The sequence below is a fragment of the Oryzias latipes genome, chromosome 24, assembly GCF_053564925.1.
Source record: "Oryzias latipes strain Hd-rR chromosome 24, Olatipes_Hd-rR_3.1".
Classification (NCBI taxonomy): Eukaryota; Metazoa; Chordata; class Actinopteri; order Beloniformes; family Adrianichthyidae; genus Oryzias; species Oryzias latipes.
In genome coordinates this window covers 21421170-21445617 of record NC_136260.1, presented here as the reverse complement: position 1 = coordinate 21445617, position 24448 = coordinate 21421170, and the positions used below count along the sequence as shown (strand labels likewise).

General features: G+C 41.4%; 2 protein-coding genes across 2 annotated transcripts; both read right to left on the bottom strand.

The window, feature by feature from the left end:
- Nucleotides 1-218: 218 nt before the first annotated feature.
- Nucleotides 219-10895, bottom strand: sptlc2b (serine palmitoyltransferase, long chain base subunit 2b). The gene is made up of 12 exons (XM_004083354.5): nucleotides 10577-10895; nucleotides 8635-8829; nucleotides 8337-8491; nucleotides 7694-7842; nucleotides 7400-7524; nucleotides 6351-6444; nucleotides 5899-6004; nucleotides 5597-5816; nucleotides 4943-5069; nucleotides 3453-3588; nucleotides 3214-3343; nucleotides 219-1660 (listed from the first exon to the last, which is right to left on the bottom strand). Exons 1-12 carry the CDS (start codon nucleotides 10718-10720, stop codon nucleotides 1547-1549), a joined length of 1695 nt encoding a protein of 564 aa, XP_004083402.1. The 5' UTR covers nucleotides 10721-10895; the 3' UTR covers nucleotides 219-1546.
- Nucleotides 10896-16896: 6001 nt separating this feature from the next.
- On the bottom strand, nucleotides 16897-24208 carry snw1 (SNW domain containing 1). Its single transcript, XM_004083355.5, has 14 exons — nucleotides 24054-24208; nucleotides 23478-23631; nucleotides 23242-23403; nucleotides 22130-22225; nucleotides 21877-21983; nucleotides 20816-20920; nucleotides 20482-20551; nucleotides 20312-20377; nucleotides 20084-20200; nucleotides 19854-19995; nucleotides 19519-19621; nucleotides 19181-19298; nucleotides 18890-19053; nucleotides 16897-17477 (listed from the first exon to the last, which is right to left on the bottom strand). The coding sequence occupies exons 1-14, from the start codon at nucleotides 24065-24067 to the stop codon at nucleotides 17285-17287; spliced, it is 1611 nt and encodes a 536-aa protein (XP_004083403.1). The 5' UTR covers nucleotides 24068-24208; the 3' UTR covers nucleotides 16897-17284.
- Nucleotides 24209-24448: the final 240 nt, after the last annotated feature.

Genomic DNA, 24448 nt, shown 5'->3' with positions numbered 1-24448 from the left:
GATGACGCGCGGTCATGAGATGAATATTCCGTCATTCAAAAGAAGTCACTTTAATTGAAAAAAAAAGCCACATTTGTACCAGAATATCAAGACTTTTGGGTGGTTTATGTGGAAACCTGCTTAATTGTCTGTGACTAACCCCTTCCAAAGGCTGTTTGTGGAGAACGTGATGTGTCCTTTCAGTGGATCCGGGAAATAAACTCATTTCAACAAGTAGATTCAATTAAGCGATTTTAATCTTTTCAAGTAGTTTCCAACAAATTTGTCAACATGGCTCTAAGACTCCAAGAACACTTTTGGAAAAGTTTTCAGTGCATCCGGAAGTTCACAGGTAAAAGCTGTTAGGATGTCAGACTTCCAGGACATTAAATCTGCTGAAATGTTTCACCTAAAAAATAAAAAAAAAATCTAAACAGAAACTTTGAGAACACAATTCAGGTTTTTTTACATCACATCAATAATTAAACATGTAGTAAAACCATTTTCTGTCCAAAGTATTGGACTGCCTGAAATGTTTTAGTCCTTCTGTGTCAAAAAGACAAAAAAACAAAACAAAACATGAAATATGTTTAAGTTACATCACTGTTTTTGGACATAACAGGAACATCTTGCTAACAAGAATCCAAACTAAAACCCAGAAAACAGACGGATGTGAAATTTCCTTCCAAAGAAATGCTTGGAACCATTTTCCCTGAACACACTGCCCTCTTCATGCCAGCATTAGAAATGCCCGTCAGCGGCGCAGAGTTCAGGTTAAGACATGAAGTCACAAACGGATACAAAAAAAAGCCAACGCTTAAGGACGTTTGAAAATAAATAAAGCGGCCTGCCGTCTGTACGTCGGATGAGCGACACCGTCATGCATACAGATGGAAGCTCAGAGTCACGCAGCAGCACTTGTGTGAGAAGAAATGTGGAGGTGAAGAAAAGGAAAAACAAAAAAAGCCACATTTGTAAATGATTAAAGGCGTGCAGGTGTAAACAGTAAATAAGGCCAAAAACTAGAAAAGGCGCCAAATACTCAGTCTGATGCCCTGGGATTCCACGGTTACACGTTTAAGATCATCTGCTTTGCATTAAAGGAAAAAAACAAAAGAAATAAAAAGGTAGAAAATATATCTATACATAAATATCCTTTGGTTAGAGAAAGAATCCAATAAACTCTACTCTGTTCAAGTAGAAGAGATTGGGAAGGAGATGAAATATTTGTGTTTGTTCTGCTCCTTTAGGGCAGTGTCACAAACATTGTGATAAATAATATTTACATTTGTTGTGTTTTCCTCTGTGAGCATCACCGCCGTGACCCAATTCCTTTTTTCCTTCTTTTGCAGAAGCAGGAATTCCCGTCAAAGCTCCGCCTCTTATTCTGGTTCAGGAAGAAGCTCCACGTTTGGGTGTTTTATTGCACAAATGAGATCCACATTCAGTGTGTGCACAGCTGTGCGACCTGATGAGGTGGGGGTTTTCTGTCACAGGTGAGACAAGTCTGCAGAACTAACGGGAAGCGTTTTAGGCAAGAAGGGGGTGGGAGGGCAGACGGGGCGACTCAGTCCTGAAGCAGACTTTCTTCGTACGTCCATCCTGGCGTGGAGAGAGGACGCTCCCGTCTGGAGTACTTCAGCTGGAGCAGGTCGCCCACTTCACTGATGGCTCTCAGCGCCTGAACCATAAAGCACAAACAGAGACTTTACTTTAGAGACACTCTGACCAAAATGCTGTTCTTGTGGAATTTTTCTCACAATGGGGAACAAATGTAAAAAAAATGGAACTTTCTGAGTATTTCTTTGTTTCAATCCTTGTAAATCAGATAAAATAATTCCGCCGGAAAAAAAAGGTTATTTGTGACACAAGCTCCATCTCCACTCCATTCTGATCATCGATGATTTCTATTCCTGCAATCCAAACAGACGGATCTGTGGCCGAACAGCCACGCCTCTGGCAGTCTGCCCCGGCTGTGGCTACATCAGTAGTTACCATCACCAAGCATGAATGAATAATGGACACATTCTAAGGGCCAAGCGCAGAAAAATCCTCATGATGAAGTTGTTTCAAAATGAAACAAACTTGGAAAATACCATCAGTATTGAGTATTTTACTAAAACCTTAAAACTTCGTGACACACACGTGACGTCAGCCAAACGCGATCAGTCCATCATTCCTGTTCAATGTGTGGAAAGACTTTGAATTTAGCAGTCATGTGACCGTCCAGTGTGCTGGAATGTTCCAAGAATGTCCCCTATGGATTCTTTGGATGTGGAAAAACAACAGTGGTCTGAACTTCAGGAAACTAACATGTGAATTGATTTGACATTCATTCTTGTTTACTTGTTTGTTTGGACACATATTTAATTCCCACTTCAGTATGCAGCAAGAAAACACAAGGAATCTGGAAAACTTCATCTTCGTTGTTCAGTACCGGGTATTTGTCTCTTGAGTCACATTGGTTGAAGTTTTGACTAAAGATGTTCAGGATCCATTTTAGGTCAGAGTCGTGTCAGCGACCACAAAATAGGGCTCAATAGCTCTAATATTGCCCGTCCTTTCTGTTGCACCAGCAGTGGTTGGTGAGTCAGAGGTGAGTTTCTAATGAACTCCAGCAGAAACGGTCGTTTTTGGGGGGGATTTTGGCTAAAAACGACATCACCGTACTAGAAAGACCACTGGGAACACCTTCAAAATAGATCAAACAAAGAACGAAGCGGGACTTTTTTTCTTTTAAAGGTTCTGTTTGGACAGAAGCGAAAAGCATGAAGTCTCCATTTCAAGACTTCATCTGAGCAGAAACTCCTTGGCTTTCTTCTCCGCCAGAGTCTGCATCGGCATTGCAACACACTGCAGGACACCTGGAAACCATTTACCTTCCTCCTGATCTTTTTTTTTTCTGATTCCACAGCTTAAGAACTAGAAAGGACTGTTCTCTTTCCAACGACAAGAAGAAGAAAAAAAGACAAACAGCTCCTGAATGAGCTCCACAAAAGGAGGCTGACGCTCTTCAAATCCATCATTACAAACAGCGCTGAGGAAATAAAAGCAACGTTTGAAGCATCTGGAAGGAACAGAGACCTGGATTCACACACAAAGATGTAAACACATAAAGCTGTCAGTCAGATAGAAGATCAGCTGACTGACGGAGCGCCGGGATCGCCGCACTCCCATCACTCTCCCGTCGTGAAGAGGATCAAAGGACGGCGTCTGGAGATTCACGAGGCTCACCGTGTCAAGCATTTCTCTGGTGTGAGCGGCCGACACACAGAAACGCGCTCTGGACTCGATGATGGGCGTGGCCGGGAAGCCGACAACCACGGTGCCGATGTTCCTCTTCAGCATCTCCCGGCCGAAGGCCCTGAGAGCCGAAAGCAAACAAACTCAGATTCCAGAGATCCAAAGAGAAAGGAGGCGAAAATAGAAGAGAATAGAGAAGTTCTGTTGGAGTGAAACAACAATTCACCTACCCGATTTTGGCGGGCATGTAGAGCATGAGGGGCACGACGGGCGAATCGTCGTTCCCGTAAATGATAAATCCCATTTCCCGGAGTTTCCTGCGGAAGTAGGTCGTGTTTTCCGAAAGCTGCCTGAGACGATCTTTACCTGGAAAGAAGAGAAGAAATCAAAAGTCTGGACTTTTCCCGCCAGCTTCACTAAAAAAACAACTTTACCCTGATGGACTTTTAATAAGGTTACACAGATTTGTGAAAAACTTTATTCCCGTTGTGGTTCAGTCCAAACACCAACTGATTAAATCAAAACAAACAAAAAAAACACACTTTTCTTTGTTTCAAATGTCTGTTCTCACTTAAACCAAAAAAACAAAAGGTTCACCTCATCAATTCTGTGTTTAAAACCTGACAAACACACAGCAAACACCTTTATTGCTCTTGTTAGCTACAAAAGTTGGAAACTTTACACGTTCAATCAACCCGTTTAATCCAAACGAAAGCCATTATTTATAGAATTAAGGCACAGACCTAAAGTCCTGTTGGCTTTTCGTCTTGGCTCACTTACAACACAACAGATCCAACGTGAAAAAAATATATTAAAGTCTCTGTTTTAAAGCCAACAACAGCAAGAAAAATCTTTTATGGCGTTATTGAGAGACGTCTTTGAAGAGAAACCAAATTCCTGCAGATGGAGTTCAAAGAGCTAAAGCTGAACAGACGTCGGCGCTCACGTGACCGTCTGACGCACGCGGCGGATTCCCTCGGTCCCGGCCGCACAGATAGCATCTCAGGCGAACAAATCGCCGTGTGCCGCAGAGTGCCAGCAGCAATAAACATCTGCCTTCCTGCACCTCTGGAAAAACAGCAGAACCGAAGACGCTTCAAAGCAAGCCGAGTCCCAACCGTTCGCCCACAGATCCTTTCTCACTGTCACACAGAAAACCCACACGTTGATTTTCACAGTAAAAGCATCGCTCTGTCCTCATGTGTCCCGACTAAACATGCCTTCGTGTTTCCACACTGAAGCGGCGAACCTCTACCAGACGGCTCGGCTGTCACTTTGACTCTGCGTCAGCACGCCAGGCTTCAAAGGCTGAGGCTGCAAACAATGACAGAGCTGCAACCAAATCAGGCCGCTGCTCCTCTACCAGAAAAACCAGCTGCAAGGTCAGCTGCAATGAGGCTTCTCTTCTCAGAAACCATCTGAAGGAAGTCTGGGATACAGTGGAAACACCGTCAAGGCCTCTATTCTTAAACGTAAAACCGATATTTTAAGGGGTTCCATCCCACGGCAGGTCTTTGTTTGAAGTTCTTAAATTTAAATAATTAAAAAGACCAGATTTTTGATTAAACTAACACTAGTAAAAGTCAAAACTGCACTTCAGGACTGACAAATAAGGAACCGAATGCTTTACAGCAAGACCCGAGAGAGTGCCGCCATCTAGTGGCCAGTTTGAGCATTGACGCTCTGGATCTATTTGTAATTCGCTGTTTTTGGCGCATACCCAGCGTGCTCCCGTCCTCTCCCATGATGATCTTCATGGAGGAGATGATCTGCTGAGCCACAGGAGGCGACATGGACGTGGCATACAGGGCGCTGTGGGAGTGGCAGCGCAAGTAGTCAATCAGCTCCTAGAAACGAAAAAATTCCCCACATTCAGCAAGACATTTAGAACAATCTGTCATCCGTTTTTAGGTCTTTGGATTAAGAATATCCCGTTTTTAGCCAGAATCAATATAAAGGTGTTGTTTTCTAGGAATTTGCCTCTGGGTTTTGGACTGTTTGCGCAGTGCAAGTGCAACCCCACCCCACTTCCCCTCCCCGTTGCAGAGAGCCCAGTGTATTTTCTACGTCCCAAATAAGGTATTTTTAAAACATTTTTTTCCCATCTGCTCCTTATTCACAACAGTTTGAATGAAGAAATACTCAGAAATGCAATTTTAAGCGTCATTTTCTGGATACATGTCCACAAGGACGCGTTAAAAAATCTCATTTTCATCGGAGTGAGTCTTCAAAACCCAAATCTGGAAGCTCCCTTTTTGTTTGTTCTGTTAGCGGCAGTATCAGTGCGCGACACTAAACCAGGACATTTCTGCAGCTCCTGAAGGTTAAAGTGCCTTGACTGGCAGCAGGAAGCTCTGATAAAACCCTCACAAACCTTTCTTCCTCCGATGTATCCGCCAGCAGCGCCGAAGCTTTTTGTAAACGTTCCCATCATGATGTCAACATCTTTGGGGTCCAGGCCAAAGTAATCCACTACTCCTCTGCCGTTGGGCCCCAAAGCCCCGATACTGTGAGCTTCATCCAGGTACAGGTACGCCTTGTAGCGTTTCTTCAGAGCGATGACCTCCGGCAGACGCACGATGGACCCCTCCATACTGTCAAGTCCAGACAAAAAAAGGGCATTGATGGAGAATCTCAGACTCTATCTGGAAGCGAGCTGCCGTTTCCTCTGCACACCTGTAGATGCCCTCCACCACGATGAGAATCTTCTTCCATGGTCTGTGAGTTCGCGGCTGCCCATGAGCAATAGCGTCTCTCAGCAGCTTCTCCAGGCTCTGCATGTCTGGAACAAAGAAAGAAAAAAAGAAAAAAAAACAAAATTAATCAATCTTTTGTGGTAAAGAGACTAAAGCAAGCCACTCTTCTGTCGTTTTCTTTCCACCTCAAAACAACGAATATCTCGACACACCTGCTCCTCAGTAAAATGGCGAGTACACGTGAACATGTTTGTACTGAAAGGTGGATTGAATCAAAAGGGACACGCCCATAATTACAACGTCCCGCGTCTGGGATAAAGGGGCTTGGAATCAAATGCTTTTATGAGGCTGGAAACACCCCCCCCCTGAGTGTCCACGTCTGTTTGATCACAGAAACATTCGTCTCTTGGCAGGAACAGACAAATCACGCACTGTTGTGTTTGAAGACGCGGATGGTGGAACCTGACAGCCGGGCGCCCAGAACCAGAGAGGCGTGGTTCAGCTCGTCACTTAAAATGAGGCAACCCTGCAAAAGACAGACAGACAGACAAAGCTGAAAAACTCCTACAAACCACAGATTTCATCAGCAGTTTTGTTTTTTCTGTTTGATGTCTTCAACATTTACCATTTCATAGAAAATTTAAATACTTTGATTTGTGCCAGCATTTTTCCCATATTTCCATAAAAAGGATAGTAGGACTTTTAAACAAACACTAGTGCATTTGCAGATACAACTGTTTAAACGCTTGACAGACCTACTGCTACACAAACCTTTGGTTGTTCTATTATAGAATGATGGCAAAGAAATGTGTGCAAACAAAAAATGACACAGAAACGTCATTTTTGAACAATCGGGCGTTGAGATCGTCGCCTGAATGAGAAGCGAGTCCGGAGCTTCTTCTCTAAACCTCATTCAAGAAGACTCACTTCTGCATTTTAGTTCTTCATTGCATTTAAATTAAATCTCACAAAATCTTTAATTGACTTAACAATAGAAAAACTCCAAAGCATTGCCCAAAGGTTTGCTGCAATTGTTATTTAAAAAAATAAGCTTGGACTACTAATAATCATAGTAATGAACATTTCTAATCATTTTTCTGACCAAAGACAGAAAAAAAAAGGTTTTTCTGCAGAACTCTGGGTTCTCCGTGTTTCTTTCTCTAACAGTTTCCAGTAAAGGTGTCATTGTGCTTACAAAGTGCATGACGAGCTCTGCTGCTTGACTTTTCTACATCCTGTCCAAACGGAAAATGTCTGTTGACTTTCCAGATGCTTTGCATTCAGAGTGTTTGGAAAGTTTTGGACAGTAGAACAGGCTGAACTTTTCAGGTTTCTTCCTGTTTTTTTCTTCTTTTCCTTCTTATAAGCCCCATGCAGGAAGAGCTGCTGTTGCTTTACGGCGGATACCACGATCGCTCAGGCGGCTCAGCAGATAAGAATCTCAAGCAAAACAAAAGGAGGAAAGGAATCAAATTCCTCACCTTCCCAGTGAGAGGGGGAATGTTCATGGAGTTGGTGGCGAAGCCCATGCCGAACGCCATGGACGACTCGACTCCAAGAAACCTGGCTACCAGCTGCTCCAGCTCTTCATGGATATCCAGGTTTCCTGGAAACGAGAGCTTAGAGTCACTCACTTTTTTTTTGTTTAGTCGGCTTTTTGGCTCCCTTCAAACATGAATAAAAAAAACCAGGAAGCTCGGCATGAAAAACGATGAAGAGCTGAAAGGTCTTCTACTTGCACCTCTGGCTTTCGTGAGTCCAAGCCTTCTCCTTACCGATCTCGCAGCGGGTGCTGGCCACGCCAACGCCGTACGCGTGTGTGGTTTCGATGGCGGCGCTGGCGCAGGCTCCCGTGTTCTCGGCGAAGCCGAGGTAGTTGTATGAACCCATGTTGATAACGTCCTTCACCACCTTCCCTGTGTGCCTGAAGGGAAAACCTGGAGTCAAAACGGACGCTCTGGTTGCTCCTTAAACAGCTAAGCTGATGAAAATTGTGTTTTCAAATGGAGTTCTGCCGCTCTGCAGAAACTATGTCCTAGAAAGAAAAAATCACAGACCACTGGGAATGCTTTGAAAATGGATCAAAAGATGATCTGAGTGGAACACAGACACAATTATTTCTCATTTTCACATGAAACCTCCTAATGTGATAAACAAGAGAGAGAAAAATGTAAACTATCATCTCTACAAGACACTGTTTTTGTTGACTCCTGTTCATAAACAATGATCCTTTCAGGCAGAGTCATGACTTTAGTCACTCATATCAGCAATACAAGGTTCACTGACGTCCATCTCGCTGTAGTATTTGACCTTTGGAAACAGGGCGTGTGGAACTACGTCACCTGCAAACAACCCAGTCTGGAGCGGTTAAGTGTAGTTTTAAAAACAAAAAAAACAAAGAAAAAGTGAGGGAATTACTCGAATGTCCAGTTGTAGTTGTGCGTAACTCTCTCCACCAAGTCCACTTTAGCGCCAGGGACGCTGCAGATGGGTCGGTTCCAGTTGTCTCGGATCCTCATGTACAAGTTTCTCGTGTAGAAGTTCTCAAAGTCTTGATAGAGCGGGACAAAATCCTGCACAGATGATTAGAACGTAGACAGCAAGTTCAGAATGCAGATAAAGCCGGATTCTGTTCTGTACACCGCAGGAAGCACAGTGTTTATTATGTGACAAGATAAATGGGATGAGTATGCATCTGCGTCCAGACATTTCTAACCTTCTGCTGCTCCCTTTCATGGGCGATGTGGCACTTCTCGATGTTCCAGTGGCGCAGAAAGTCTCTGAAGTAGCCAAATATGGTGAGGATGCCGTAGCCCATGTAGGTGAGCACCGCCACCAGCAGCGGGGTCTCCTCAAACGACTCGGAAAACGGCTTCTTATACAAACTGGAGTTTGGGGCTGCATTTTGGCTCTGCGGGACAAAAAACAACCAAGAGGAGGCTTAGATCCCACGTTTATTCAAGCCAGTTTAGCAACGCTTAAAATATAAACACATTCCATTTCTTAGGAGTGTTTATTCAGCTCCTCCCTCTGAATACAGACACGATTCATCTAAACGTGACATCAGTTTACTCCTTAATTCTCACATCCTTCTAGTTAACTGAAAAAAGCACCACGCGCTCTGTTATTTACTTTCTTGGTAATAGTCTAAAAACTATATTACAACACATGCGTTTCTGGATTTGAAGTCAATTATCTGAATGAATTAGTGTGAAGTTTGACTACATTTGAGCAAATCAACACTTTTTACACTATCTGCTTTGCAGCTTAGTAAGCAGCCCTCTCATGTGATCAGTCATGCTTCTTGAAATAATAATTTAAAAAAAAAGATTGCCTCTTAGAGAGCAAAAATGTAGAGACCCACTCTGATCTTCTTTTGATACACTTTAAAAGTGGCCAAATAATACAGGGAGGCATCGGAATGGAGCGGAGTTCGAGTTCGGCGCATTTTCTTTGTCACACATGCCATCTTTTCAAAATTTGATTTTTTATTTGTCTGCTTCTGGTTGATAACAATCTGATAAATAAATATGCAGAAATGTAATTTTAAGCTGAATTTTCTTAACAAATGTCCTCCATATTTAGACAATAGGCCACAAGAACAGCTTCAGAACAGAACTTTCTTTGGAATGGGTCTTTAAAGAACTCTGATTTTTTTTTTTAATACAATAAGTGACAGAAAAATCAACGTTCTCCCAACAGGTGAGGTAGAAAAACTAGTGTAACTTTTACTCATATTGTTTGTACCAATGTTCACTACATTGGCTGAAGAAATATGGTAAAAACAAAACCAAAAGAACGGCATCATTCAAAAGTATTGTTCCCTTTTAGCTGCAAGTGTTTCGAAATGCTGCTCAAGTAGTGTAAATGTGTGACTACAATGCAAACTATCCTGTATTGAGTAATCTGAGAGTGCGGTAATCCCAGCTATAATACCTCAGTGTAATGGAATTTTATCTTCTTATGTCTCCAACTTGGGAAATAAATAATAACTACAAGGTGTTTCTAAACTCACCTGCACACAAATATTTTCTACTTGGAAAGGACCACACCCTTCCCTGCCTTAAAAACTGTACAGTCCCGCTAGGTGACCGTTGTAAGTGTCCCACGAACAGTGAACGCACCCCTGACTAACCCAGAGGAAAGACAGCCCTGTTCTTCGTTTAGAGTCAGTAAACATAAACCTGTTTACTGACCAAGCACGGACAGCAGGGAAACAAGGGAGTTTTGAATTACACACACCCTACAACAACCACCCCTGATCAGATGACACAATAAGCAACAGTGAAGCTCAATCTATGGAAAAGTCTTGTGAGACCTTCACGACCCGCTCGGATTTTTGTATAGGACTCAAGACTTGTACAAAAAAAACCAACACATTTATTTAGATAAAAATCATTTAAATGAACTTATTTGTTCGACACAAGAAAGGGACTTTTTTAAACAACAAGTCAAAATAATCAAAATAACCAAATAAATAAATAAATAAATAAATAAATAAGGTAGCTCTAACGGCTAACATTCCTATCCGCCCGCAAAACAAAACTCACAACTTACACATTATTACTGTATAATTTTAAACGTAAATAAGTTTTTTTTAATGTATAGAATTTAAGCACTCCCGTCTATGACATCTTCTGGGTACTTTTGGGCCTTACCCTTTCCGTTGGGCGGCGATACTTCCGTGGATGTTCGAACACACAGTGGTTCTTCACGAAGCCATTTTTGCCCGCATTTTTCCCACGTAGGGTCCGCTGACAGGCTTCCCCGTTGAGCAGCTTGCTCCCAGAGCTTTCCGTCATCTTCACCGATCGACCGCGCCTTGAAATGTCACGAAATAAACGGCGGCGGCTTGTGTAACATTAACCGTAAAGTCCTGAATGAGATAGGAGGAAGACGGATTTAACGCCCACCGAGGAGCGTGACCGCACGAGCTCGGAGGAAAACCACGCCCATAGGTTCCTTTTTTGGACCAATAGGGTCCCTCCGCCGAAAAGATCGTCTATGTAACAACCACGTTGATAACGTTTACAACTCGGTTAATCTTTTTCGGATAAGAGCACGTACGGCTCGACAACCGTCTGAGTCACGTTTGATATTTAGGAGTTTATATATACATATACATAATGGTATTTATAAAGAACATAAAACTATGTTGTTTTTTCTTAGCATATTTACACTAAAACATGTGACTACACAGCAGGATGAAAGCACACGATTTTTTTTTTCACTCAGAGTGGGCCATCTTTACGCCTCCCAGACCATGAATGTGACCTGTAATGAGATTTGCTCAAAACGCCCTGAATAACCTTTTGCAGTGACGCGGTCTTCCCTTAACTGAGATAATATTTAAGAAAGGTAAATACTAACTCCCAGGCGTTTTTCATAACAAAAATCACGATATGAGGGTGGGTTATAATATGATTCGGATGATGAACTTTGTACAACCTTTTCCCAATAAATGTTTGGAAAATATCTTATCAGTTTTCCAAATACAGTTTTATCTGGACGTGAGTCACTCCTCATATTGACGGGATATAAACACGACAGGATCACTGGTTGACTGGAACTTCTGTAACCTAGCGAACTGATTTTCATTTAGGATGTGAGTGCATTTATCAAATGCTCAGTTCCTTTTAAATATCATTGGAATAAAAGACTATTAATAATGAATATATTGTTAAATCAAGAGTATAATAGTAGAACAGAAAGCATCTGTTTGGTCTCATAGAGTGATAAACTCGCCTTTTCTTCCGTGTTACACATTAACTGCTTTGTGTTACTCTTCAGAGTTCAGTAAATCAGAGTCGAGAGGATGTGATTTTAGCAGAAACAGTAGAATTTCCTGAAATCTGTAGTGGATGTGAAGGCTTTTACTTCCTGCTATCTTCCTGTTTGTCGGGTGTGTTCTGCTGATGAAAGGCCTGCCAGCACACGCTTTGCTTTGTACGTGAGCAACTCCACGTTAATGTCCCATACATATGCACCCTGCTCGGCTCACTATTTGCATGTATTTGGTGGTTGGAGCATTATTTCCATGCAGGCTCGTCAGGTTTTCTGTCTTGGCTCCACTCGATGGCACTGTTGGGCTGCAGAACTGTAATCACAGGAAGCTGAGGAAGAACTAAACTGGTCTGCGACTCACCAATGAAGACACTGACGGTAACATCAGATAGTGTCGTTTTCCAATTAGCTTTCAACCTTTCTCTCAAGGCTGCAACCTTGAGTTACTCCCACTGAAGGATTTTCTTTAGTAACCCATGACAATCGAGCTTTAATAGGGTCAGAAAGGGGATCAGAAAGGAAAATAAACTTGCTCACCCTCAGATAAACACAATATCATTCCAATAATCCAAAGACACTGTACTTTTAGTGTATAAGAAGACAATTTAAATAAAGGTTTTATGGTCCTGTGATGGATAAAGGAGCATCTGCACACTCCTTAAATGGGACAGGAGATGCCAGACGTTGTGCTCCTACATGGATGCTGCAGAAACAGGATTTCCTAGTCACCATTTCCCAGAGTCCTTGTTGTTGGTTGGCGTTGTTTATTAGCCTGGATTTCCTTGGAGAAAGCAGAACAGGAAAGAAAAACAGTAAGATGATGGGGAAAAAAAGATGGGAGAAGAAGGAGTTGGAGAGATGAGTGCTGCGACTTTGTAACATTTTTTATTGTGGAATTTTTTTTATGGAATTTCATTCATACATGTTCTTAACATTAAAAGTTGAACAAAGCTTAAATAGTAATAAAAAAAACATTGTAAAACAGTTAAAAGAGTAAAAAACTCCCTTTCAAGAAATCTATGATTTGATGCCTAATTATTCTGTTTGACACATTTTCATATGGATTTAAAACTCTGTTTGTTTGTGCATTATTCTTGCTTTGATTGCTTGAAATAAACCATTTCCAATCCAATTTCAAGAGTTTTATAGGGGCAAAACAAAGCATTGTCTCGTGTTTTTCTCTGCCACTGTGGTACAGAGGTAGAGCGGTCAACCTCCGATCAGAAGGTCAGCTTTCACCTCCACATTCTTTGTGGTGGTCTCATCATCATCTTGCATAGCAGCTCTGCTACCATCACGGGTGGGCAACCCCAGCCTCTGGTCTAGGGCCAGTGTGTCCGCATGAATTCCAGATTATAATCTGGATTAGGTGCGTCCAGCCGCTTAGACTATGCCAGAGCAGAAGACAAGCGGGAATGCCGCCTTCTGCCCCCAACTCAAGGTTGGGAGAAGTTCATCCAAAAGAGGCTGAAAAAATTCACTAAACACACAAAGGGAGGTGGCAATCAGTTCTAACAACAAAGAGAAACTGGCATGGTTCAATAGTGACAGCCTCCAGGCATCTTTATTAAAGAAGTCTCCCTAAAATTTCACACAAACATGTTTTTGAAGGCACTGAAGGATTTACAAAGACTCCTTTTCTAATGAAATCTCCCATCTAATGCAAGAGAATTTCCATTTTACAAATAAATGTAGTTATCTAACCAAACATAATTTCCCTGTTGAGAGGAATCCTTATTACACTATCATAATTGCTGCATCTTCATGTCACAACTGATGCTCTTACCATAAAATTTAGATAGTGTGTCATTTGCTTTTAACTGAAGATGCGCTCCTGCTCTCTGTTGCAACTCCCCTGCCTTGATGTCATCTAATGAAATCATCAGGAGAATCAATTTCTCCTCCTTTTTCGTCTGGCAGCATAAGATCCATCACCACAGGAAGTGGAGGTAAGCAGCCATTTTTTATACTTCAGTGGCCTCTAAATGCGTAAAATAACAAATGATGCAATCACAACAGTACACTAGTAACCTTGTAAAAGGGGGATATTAAGGGACGCTCTCATTGGTCAGAATTATCTCCTGCACCGTGCATGTGGGAGTCACATCGATTATTTATATCAGTAACAGTTTTATCATTCTCCAAACACCTGCAACAACAACACAAATGTTGCATACTGCAAACACCGAAGTGAGAACGTCAGAGATGGACTCAAAAATGACAAGATCCTCCTTTTGTTGCATCATCGACGCATGAGGAATGCAGACGACGTTTTTCCAGAAACTCCCCTGGAAGGTATTTTGCACCAAATGCTGGAAAAACACAGCTGTCGATTCCTGAGAGAAAATCTTTGTCCCACTCCGATCGTCTTTTGATCTATTTTCAAAGCATTTTAGTTATGATTATGCAGTTTTCAGGCTAAATTAAAAAAAAAAAAAGTTGTTGGCAGGACTGTTGGCACAGAGGAACCCACCTCCCCTTGCTGAGAGCTCTCTGTTCTAGCTCTGCTTCTAGCTTACAGCCCCTCACACCACCAGTCGAACATTTCCGGTGCAACAAAAATGGCGGCCAACATTGGAGATACAGTTTTGAGCTACATGCTATCTCCGACACGGAAAACAAAGACGCAGATAGAGCAGGGAGCTTGTGGCCCGCCCAGTGTATTTTCTGTCACAAATAAGATTTTTTAGATCTTTTTTATATCTTTTTCAAATTACATTCTTTTCTTCTGCTCCTGATTCACCCCAATGTAAATTAAAAAAAAAAAAAACAACTCAAAAATTCTTCATTTTCTTAACATATGTCCTCCATCGTCAGAAAAATACCACAAGAATACGTTTAAAAACACCCAAAACACAATTTTCTTTAGAGTGGGTCTTTAAAGCCCCCATGGTTCTCCAGCACTGCAGACCCAGTTGCCCCAAAGTAGGCTGCACATTTACGGACACGGCCATTAGAGATGGTTACACCTGTCTTAATCTGCCCTCTGTAAAAGATTATCCTTATTGGAAGTCAGTCATGGGAGGATGGATTCTATGTGGGATTCCGCTAAGGCAGGCGTGACAGACAGATTGACAGGCTGACTATTTCACAGAGAGCAGTAGACTCTGTCCAGCTCCAGCTTGCCTCCGTTGTGATTAATGAGCTTTGGCTATATTGTATGCACAGGTGAAAAGCTAATGACTAGAAGGTGATTGAGTGGCAGTGGGAAGACAGGCTGCTCAAGTGTGAGAAAGTGCCAGTGGATTTGGCGCATTTTAATTGCAAGGCTGTACTCGTACGTCTCGCGGGACTGAACTAAAATCTGTTCAAGTTTGGCGCCTTTTCAGGGATGCAATAAAAAATTAGAACAAATATTTGAAAGGATGATTCTTAGAAATTATTCCTTAGGTTTATCAGCTCTATTTTAAAATGAGCTAAACCTTTATAAAGAATGGAACACAGCAGCTAAGACTGTTTTCAATGACCTAGTTGAACTTTAATGCGGTGAGTTTCTAAAACAGACTTTAAATTCAGCAACTCTTGAAAAAAGAAAATCCCTCTGAGATGGATGTGTCCATTTCCATCAGGTCCAGATCAGCTGCGATACAATTATTCACCAAACATATTGCTTTTCTGCCTCGGGATATAAGAACGAGTGTGGAATGACACCGTAAATGTCCTAAATAAACAGATCTATCGTTTTTCGCATTTCATTACAGATGAAAAAGATGTGCAGCAACAACTCAAAAGAGTTTATTATCCCTTGGTTGTTGTCTTGCAGAGCAGAGATAAGGAGCTATCCATCATGGAGCTCGTCTACGGCTTGAGGATTCCATTATGGCCCAAACAATGTGTTCAAGGTTTACATGGAGAAGCCCACAAAGGCAAAGCCAAAGAACCAATTTCCCCTTACCTTCATGAATAAAGAATCTCATTCATCTTCCTCTGTGCACATTTAGAAAGGCAGACAACAGCTAAGCGGAGACTCATTATCAAGCTGTCTTCAGCATTTCAGCGGAAAAAATCCCCAGTTGATGGAAGCTTCTCTGCAGTTAGGAGATAGGAAATGTGGAAAACAGGAAAGCTCAAATCAATTGTGTTGACTTCCACTTTTTGACGTTTTTTTTTCTTGGTTGCTGCATAAATGTTGTCTTCCTAATGATTCGGTTACTCTTCAGGTGGGATTTTTTTCCCTAATTCATTTGTTCGTTTAATACCTGCAGGATGGACCAAACTAAAACGCCTTTTAATCTCATTAACTGCTTTCTAAACAGCTATGATCCACATTTCTGCAGCCGGAACGGTTCCACGTCTGAGTTGGTGGTGGCTGTGTGACATTTGGCCTCAAATTGCTCGTCCGTACACTCATACCTGGCCAAAAAAAGGGATTCTGATAACACAGAGCGGACCAAAGCAGGACACAGATGTCCTGCTTTGCAACAACTAAGGAAAAAGTAGACGAACAAAAAAAACCTAGAGAAGTGAGTCCTCTAACTGGAGACTGATGTGATGAAACATAGTTTATAGCTGTTCTAAAATCTAGATAAAGCCACCCAAACCCCGGTCATGGAACTTGGCTTTTGGGAAATCGGATTTATGCTGAAATATATTTAACTTCAACCTCTCTTGACTATTCTGTGAGCAGGAATGCGCTGCTCTTATTTCTAAAAATGCAATTTGAAGCTCTACATTTCAAAGACGCTGGTAAAAAGTTGATAAAATTGTGTATATCCCCAAAAAGCTCCTAAAATTGCCCTAAAAAACATGAATCTCACAGACATAAAAGCTGTCAAAGCCCTACCGGGTACGACTGAAAGATCGTTCTGTGCCGTTTCCCGAGTGTGCTGGGTCGTGTAATGCCACGGTGATTATTTTCCAAAGCGCGGGGAAAATAAAACTGTCAGGCAGCATAAATCATAATTAAGTGAAATTAATGGAACCAGCTCGGGTCTAATCATCACATAAACCACAGAGGCCGTTTTCAGTGAAGAAAAAAATAAATAAAATAAAAACTTCGCTCTGAGAAATTGATGGCAGCTCTGAATGCATTTCAGGTTTTTAATCATCTGTGTTAATGGGCTGCATTAGGCAGGAAATTATTAAAATAATGGCAATCTTACAGGAACAAACTGACAATTACACAACTAATAAACTTTGCAAAACTTGAAAGCTTAGTTGATAAGAGTGAAGCACATTTATGAAGCACACAGGGTCTGTTCCATGTACAGGATTTATTAGGATTTGTTTATGATCTCCATACGGTCCATGTATGTTATGCTCAAAAACACAAAGGGCTTAAATAAAACGGCTAATAAAAAGTAGAGCAAAATGGGAGGAAAACAAGCTATTTAACAGTAACAATAAAGGTTTCTGCTGCTGCAGTTTGCCGTTTTGTGAAGCTGATTTTAACAAGCTGATGCACATCTGCTGCAGTTTTTGTGACCATACGGATCAAACTGGGAAATCTGTGGCGGGGAAAATGGAATCGATTCTACAGAAGCTTTTAAATTCTCTCATACAAAAAAAAAAACAAAAACCTCTTTTTCTTTTCCTTAAAAAGACAACTTTACACATTTCATCCCGTGCTGTGAATGGCGCTCTCACTCCTTCCTGCGTTTCTTGTCATGGTAGTCGTCTTTGGAGCGGTTGCTGGTGGACGGCCTTTTGGAGCCGCCGTGCTGCTTCGCCTGCTCCAAGAATTTGTCCAGACCGAAAGGATCCTCCTCAAACTGGACCGGGCCTTCTCGCCTCTGTCCATGATCGGCACCAGAGAACTCTTTGTCTGGAGCAAACCTTGAATTACAGCACATTGTTAATCGTTAATCACTCGTTTCTATAATCCTTTATAAATTTACTGACAAAGTTAAAGTAAAACAAAAAAAAAGTTTTTTTTTTTTGCAATTATCCTTGACCCAAAAGTATTTGTATTAATTTATATATCTTTATGCAGACCTAATTTCCTTAAGAAGCATTCTAATAACTCCTCAACCTAGTGGTGCGTAACCGTTCTCAGGCGACGACCCGGTTTAATGTCAGACAATCTTTTCGGGTCTGTGCGAAGATGAAGAAGTAAAGTTCATCTTCATCCCCAAAACATCTGCAGCAGGTTTTAAACTTTAGTCGAACAATAGGTTTCGAGCAGGAACCATTTCGGTGTGATTTAGATTTTCTCCTAACCCATAACTGTCAAAGTGGAAGCTACAAAATCAGACGCCAACTTCAGCCGTGTCCAACTTTTAAACGTCCAAATATCATCCCAAACATAAATCCACTATTTGAACAATTTTATTAGCAGAATCCTCGTAACATTCGACAGCCGATTGCCTAATATTATACATTATTATTATGGTCTGTGGTAGGCCTGCACAACATACCGCAAATTTATCGTTATCGCGACATTAAGCTGTGCAATATCCATACCGCAAAAGACGGCGAAAATCGCAATAAATGTTTACCTTAAATGTGCTAAAACAATCTCATGGCAGCTTGAAATATTGAACAAATGAAATAAATCCCTTTATGCATTTAACCAATCGGAAGGACCCGTTTACACTGTTGATCAATCAGATGAGCCCTTTTATGTTTGATGTTTGGTTGAAATTCCTGGTTTTTGTCTGTTAAACGCAGAAGTCTTTTATTTTGAAGTCAAAGGCTCTTATTCGGGTTCCTCACTGGATCTTATCTATAACAAATGTTCCAAGTACTTTTTTTTCCAGCTTTTAATTTAGCGAAGCTGCTTTAAGAAAGCAGCGGATGTATTTTCCACACGTGACCGAGCGACTTGAGTGACGTGTGGGAGAATCCTGTGGTTTTCCAAAATAGAACTTACTTCAAATCTAATTATAAATAAATTGGACAAAAAATGTGGGATGTGAGGTTTTTTTTTTCTTTTTTTCCTCTGTAGCAAGTGTTCTACAGTTGGGGACCACTACCCTAACCCGTTAAATATCAGTTATGCAATGTTAAAAGTAAGCTAGTATAGACTTATTTAAATGCACTAAATCATCATTAACCCTCCCATTTGTTTCAGGACTGATCCTCCTGAATCAATCTGACAATACAAAAAAAGTCCCACCAAACATTATTTAGATTTGATTATTAACGTCCTTATGAATCATTTCAAATATAAGTGTATTTTTAAGCTAACGCGTGATGTTTTAATGAGGATAAGTCGCTGTTCAAACAGTTTTTTTAAACATATCTACCTGTTGTGTCGCATTAGTGAGTCAAAGTCATCAGCGTAGGTATCTTTATCGATGTTCTTGCTGGGCCTGTAGATGTTGGAGGCCATGTCTCTGGCGCCGTGGAACGGCTGGTCGTACACATTGTACGTCTCGTCTTCACCGCCAGCGAAGCCGCTGTCCATACCCTGGGAGGGGTCAAACATGATCACTTTTATGGGACAACATGCTTCTTCATTTTAAAAGAACTCGTCTTTTATTCAAATCAACATAACATGCGTGAGCGTGCTACAGCCGTTGCCTAAAGGGATTCACCTTATTCTGGTTGAAGAGCCGCTGATCGTACTGAGCCTCGTTAGAGATCCGAGGGTTGGGTTTGCCCAGAGCGATCAGCTCACTGATGTCTCGGTCTTGATCTCGCTGCAGCTTTGACCTGAGGCGGAAAATACGAAAAGACATCTATAAACAAAAGTCAAAGCAGCCAAAAGGAGAAATAACGAGAGGAAAATCTTGTTCCATCATTAATAGAAAACTCATGTAGGTAAATTAACTTTCATTTGGCATTTTATGATATGACACCATAACCACATCCTGATCCTCGTCTTGCATGCAGTCTAAGGAACTCTCTACAAAGCAGACATGGGATCCAGAACCTCTTATCCGGAGCAGCTCTGGAGATGTTCCTGTTGTGCTGCCTCTCTTTTCTTTTGTCATGGCGGATCATGTCGCGCTCGCCGGCCTCGGCGTCCTCGTCACCTGCAGACGGTAACCGTGATAAAGGAGGGTGGCACAAAGAGGAGAAGAAGAAGAAGAAGAAAGTGGATGTAAAGTGTTTCAGTACGGGTGAAATGAATCATGGGAGTTAGAAAATACTAAGACAGTAAGTCATCCAGGATGGAATGTATATGATGGAAGATGTTTGCAACAAACATCTAGAAAAAAGAACAAATTTAGAATAAAAATAAATAACAAAAGTTCCAAAGGTCACCTTTGTCATGTTGATTTTTGATTCCTGCCCTTTGTTCTCGAGCCTTTTGAGCCAAATCCCTCAGCTTCTCCTCCTTCTTTTCTTTTTCCTTTTGAGCAATCTTCTTCTCCACCTGGGCCCGCATCTCCACTGCCTCTCTAGCCTAAAGGACACAAAAACAGATCTCACTGAAGATAAATGTGCAAACTTGAAGGTGTGTCATTTAAAAGGCTTAAGTGAGGATCAGCTACCTTTCTATCAGCAATGTAAAGGGCCTCGGCCAGCTTGGCGAAGTTTTCGTTGATGTGAACGGTTTGCAGACCCCTTCCGTCTGCAGCTAGACGTTTGTCCAAAGGGATTGTGTAGCCCTGTGGGAAAAGAAACAAACGAGCACAAAAAAATAAATACTTTAAGGTTCCAGGTACAGTTAAAAAATAATGACATCTTGCATAACAAGGAATCGACTGGATGTGAGTCACCTTAGCGTTTTTCCAGTTGGAGATGCAAGGAGGAATCTTCCACTCCTGCTGCTCCTTGACTGTCATCTAGAACAAAGTGAGAAGGATGTTTTTTTAAAAACATGGTTTTCTTGTATTGTGCAGCATGAAAACACAGACACCAAACGGCTTCTCTTGTTTTCTCAGACTACCTTTCTGCTGGGGGAGTGCATGACGGGTGCCGGGGGCGACGGAGGCCCTCGAGGAATCTTTTTGTTGATTCTGAAACAGAAGCAGGAAATTCAATCAACACTTCTTTGGCTTTCAAACACTTAAAAGTAAACTCCACCTACATTCCTGGATATGTTTCACTTTTTAAAACGAATATTTTATTAACTCTGCTTTATACATAAGGGAAGAACTTTAAGATTTTATAAACTTTTTCCAATGACAAATATTTATATTTGATGTAATTCTATTTCATTCCTAATAGTGACGTTCCCCGAATGTTCTCGGAAATGCAGCCGAGGCCGGACCTTCACTTACTTAAAGCGAGGAGGTTCCATGGGGTCTTTCTGCATTTCCACCATCCGGATCACCCTCTGTTTAGCCCCCGAGTTAAAAGCCACGCCTTGCTGGGACGGCGTGTACCTAGAAAAGGGAAAAAAGTTACTTTTTAGTGAAGGGGATTTTCAGCATCTGAGTCCATAAGTCTTGTCTCATGCAACTTTAATTGGTGAAATGTTAAAGCCAAGCGTCACATGAATACATTTGTTTGATTTTTTGCAAACCAATGAACAGACAAGAAGGTTATAACAGAGTAGTTTGTTGCTTGGACCGTATGTGAGGTGGTGCAAATGGCCAGGAGGCTCTATTTCAAAAATAGAAAAAACATTTGCCCCATCAAGTGGAATTTGTAGTAAAGCAAATCAGTGACTAACTTAGATCTGTACTAAAATGGAAGCCATCTTGGAACACAATACAAAAAGTACTACACAGCAGACATTACACAACAGTTCCTTCAGGACCTTGATGACATTTTTGTGATTGCTGAGGCACAAAATGCCTAAAGCTGTGATATTATATAATAATAGTTCTCCACCAAAAGCTGTAGGAGGAGAAATATTTGAAAAGTTGTTTATTGAAGGGGATTTTATTTAACCCCATGAAGGGTAAATCAACATCTCCATATACTCTCTACACAACTTTCAGTCGTTTTCTGCAAACGTCAGGTGGAAAGGTTCTCGTCAATCATCGACTCGCTGGTGCTTCAACGCAACGTTGAAGGAAACTTCCAGCTTCAATATTTGCAAAATGTTGTGATAGACCGACTGTTCAATACTTCCTTTTGTTGTTTGATATAGTTCCAGAAGTAAGCATGTTCGATTAGACAAGAGATGTTTATGCTTCAGCCTCTACGCTTGATTGGTGGAGAAAGTGTTTAAAATAAGAGCAGCTGGCAAAAGTAATTGGGCAAAAACGTCGCAAGAATTGGTTGAATTCATGTGAACTGGTGTGATTGCAAAATCCAAGAGGATCTGATGGAACAACAAAGAAGTCCTCGATCTAAAATAGAAGTACTGTTTATGATTCAGGTAAATTGCTACCTGATATATTGTGCAGGAGCGAGTTTGTCGGCGGCCCGGACAGGCATGGCTGCAGCAATCTTTTGCGACACCTGCTTTTGTAGAGCGGCCCGAGTCTTCTCAGTCAACTGCAAAGAGCATCCATCCCCAACCATGAGAAACTACACATGCTTACAGTAATTAAAAACAATAAGTAAGGGCACGCTGAAAGACAATTTCACCAAATCGGATGAATGAATCCTGAATGTCTGCACGAGCCCGAGCAGCAAATTACCTCTTCTACAGCCTCCTCATCCGGCTTCTGAAGGCCTGAAGCGTCTTCATTAAGAACTTCTTTTGGGAGCAGATCAGTGTACTTGCTGTAAATCACCTACAAAAATCAAGAAGAAAATTATAGAAATAATCTCACTCAAAATTTACCAATATGGCAAAACATGCAGACTCATAGAATAGGATAGATTGTGTAAAGCTGCGTTTACACTAAATGCCATTTGCGCATTAGGAGTGTCCAGTTTTAATGTTAGCTTAACGTAAAGAAGCAATCAGATTTGATTTTGGAGCTGCACACCAGTCTGGCAGCCGCGCGCTTTTTTGGCTGTTGCGGTGCGTCAAGAGTTCAAAAATATGAACTTCGGCAAACAAGATGCGCCGCGTCAACCAATCAGGGACTCCTCTTCGGACCGGGATGCGTTGAAGATGTTATAAGTGGATCAAGACACACAAAAAAAGGTCCTGAATGCAGAACAGAAAGTCGTCAAACTGGGTTTCCCTTTCAGGAGCAGATGTGGGAGTCTCTGGATGATCTCATTGATCAAGACATGGAGACGTGCCTATCGACATTTTTGTAGAGCTCTTCAAAGTAGAAAAACGTGATATCTCAACATCATCCCTGTCTGCAGCAATGAGGCTAAAACCGTTTGGCGGTAGCTCCTCCCACATGCGTCTGGAGTGTCGTGTATGAACACCAATAGAAATGTAAGGATCAAACATGGTTTTTACAAAAAACAAAACACTATAGTGTGCATTTTTTTTAAATGACAACCAAACCAAGCTGTATTACCAAAGTTAAGATTAGGTCCCACATTTCTGTGGAGATTCTGTCATCCAGAACATCGGTTCTTCAGCTGGACTTTTAGAGGTCAATTTAGAATCTGTCAAGTCATATAATGAACCTCTCATGTTAGTTTGATAAAGTTCATCGTGTCTTGTATTATTAACTGACTTGTTGGTTCTTTTTTATGTGAAAAAATACAAATAAAACACAGCCGTGTCTGATAGGAATAGAACCAAGAAGTCAGAACCTCTCATGTATTTGTGGACACTAAGAGCAAGAATAGGGTTTTAAAGCTCCTCACTGACTGCCAGAAAGAGGAAAAGCTCAAGTACCTTATCCTTAGCCTGTCCTTGTCTGGCAATGGCATCATATTTGATTTTCCCTTCTGCGTCCACTTGAACTGCCAGGGCGTTAGAGGTCTTCTTCTTCCTGCCCATCTCCAGAGGAAACTGGGCCACGTGAATCTCTGGAAAAGCCCCGCCATCTCCGAAGTCCTAGGAACACCCAGAATGTTTTGTAGAAATGCGAAACTAGGCAGTGAACCAATGTGTAATCCATTGAAGTGCACCTCAAATGCACGCGGAACCCAGCCTTTTCTGTGTCCGTAAGGAGGGGGTTCTTTACGGGACGCAACCAGCGCAGTGGAATAGGATTTCTGGGTCCGAATCCGCTCTTCTGCTTCCAGCTGGTCCTGAGACAGCTGGGTCGGTGCCGGTAAATAGCTGTGCAAAACAGGTCCACATAATGCAGTTTAAAGACAACTTAGCAAGTCGCTGTAAACGCGGATCAGCGTGAAACGACGTCAAAGTAGCAGGAACAAAAACTGCAAACCTGAAACGTTAATGCAGGTAAAGAGGTTTATTTAACACGATATCAAATACATGTGTTTAAGTAATAGATTAAACAAACAAGCTAACTTCAGAAACGGTCGTTTGAGGGTACAAGCTAATGCTAACCCCGTCTCACTAGTTAGCACTAGCTAGCATTAGCTAACATCATAAACACAGAAAAGAGCGAAACGTTTAAAGTTTAACTAAATATTTAACGTTTAATATTAAACCAAATAAATGTATAACAAACACAGACAGAAACTCCGATCGCATTTTGTGCCTTATTCGCCAAAAGGCCTCACTTAGAGACTTACCTCGTCAGAGACATTTTCCTTTCTTCCTGAACTATGAAGTGAGCATGCGCAAGAACAGGCCGTAAGCGAAAAAGAGAAGAAGGTTGCCAGGTTTGACAATTCTAAGCTCTAATACATATCAAACCATGTCCAGTTCGATAAAAACAAAATAAAATAAAAGTACATACTCGTTTTACAACATTTTATTTGTTATGTTAACTTGTTAAGTTAATTACATAATAAAAGCCAATGCACACAAAAAACAGGCTTTCACCCACCCAATGAAAAAAACACGAAACTTTATACATACACTTGTGCTTCCCACATTTTTTTCTAATTATTAAAAAACCCTATATGTTGTATTGGCCAATCATCTATTCATCTATAAAATAAAGTTATTAAATATTTAAAATAAT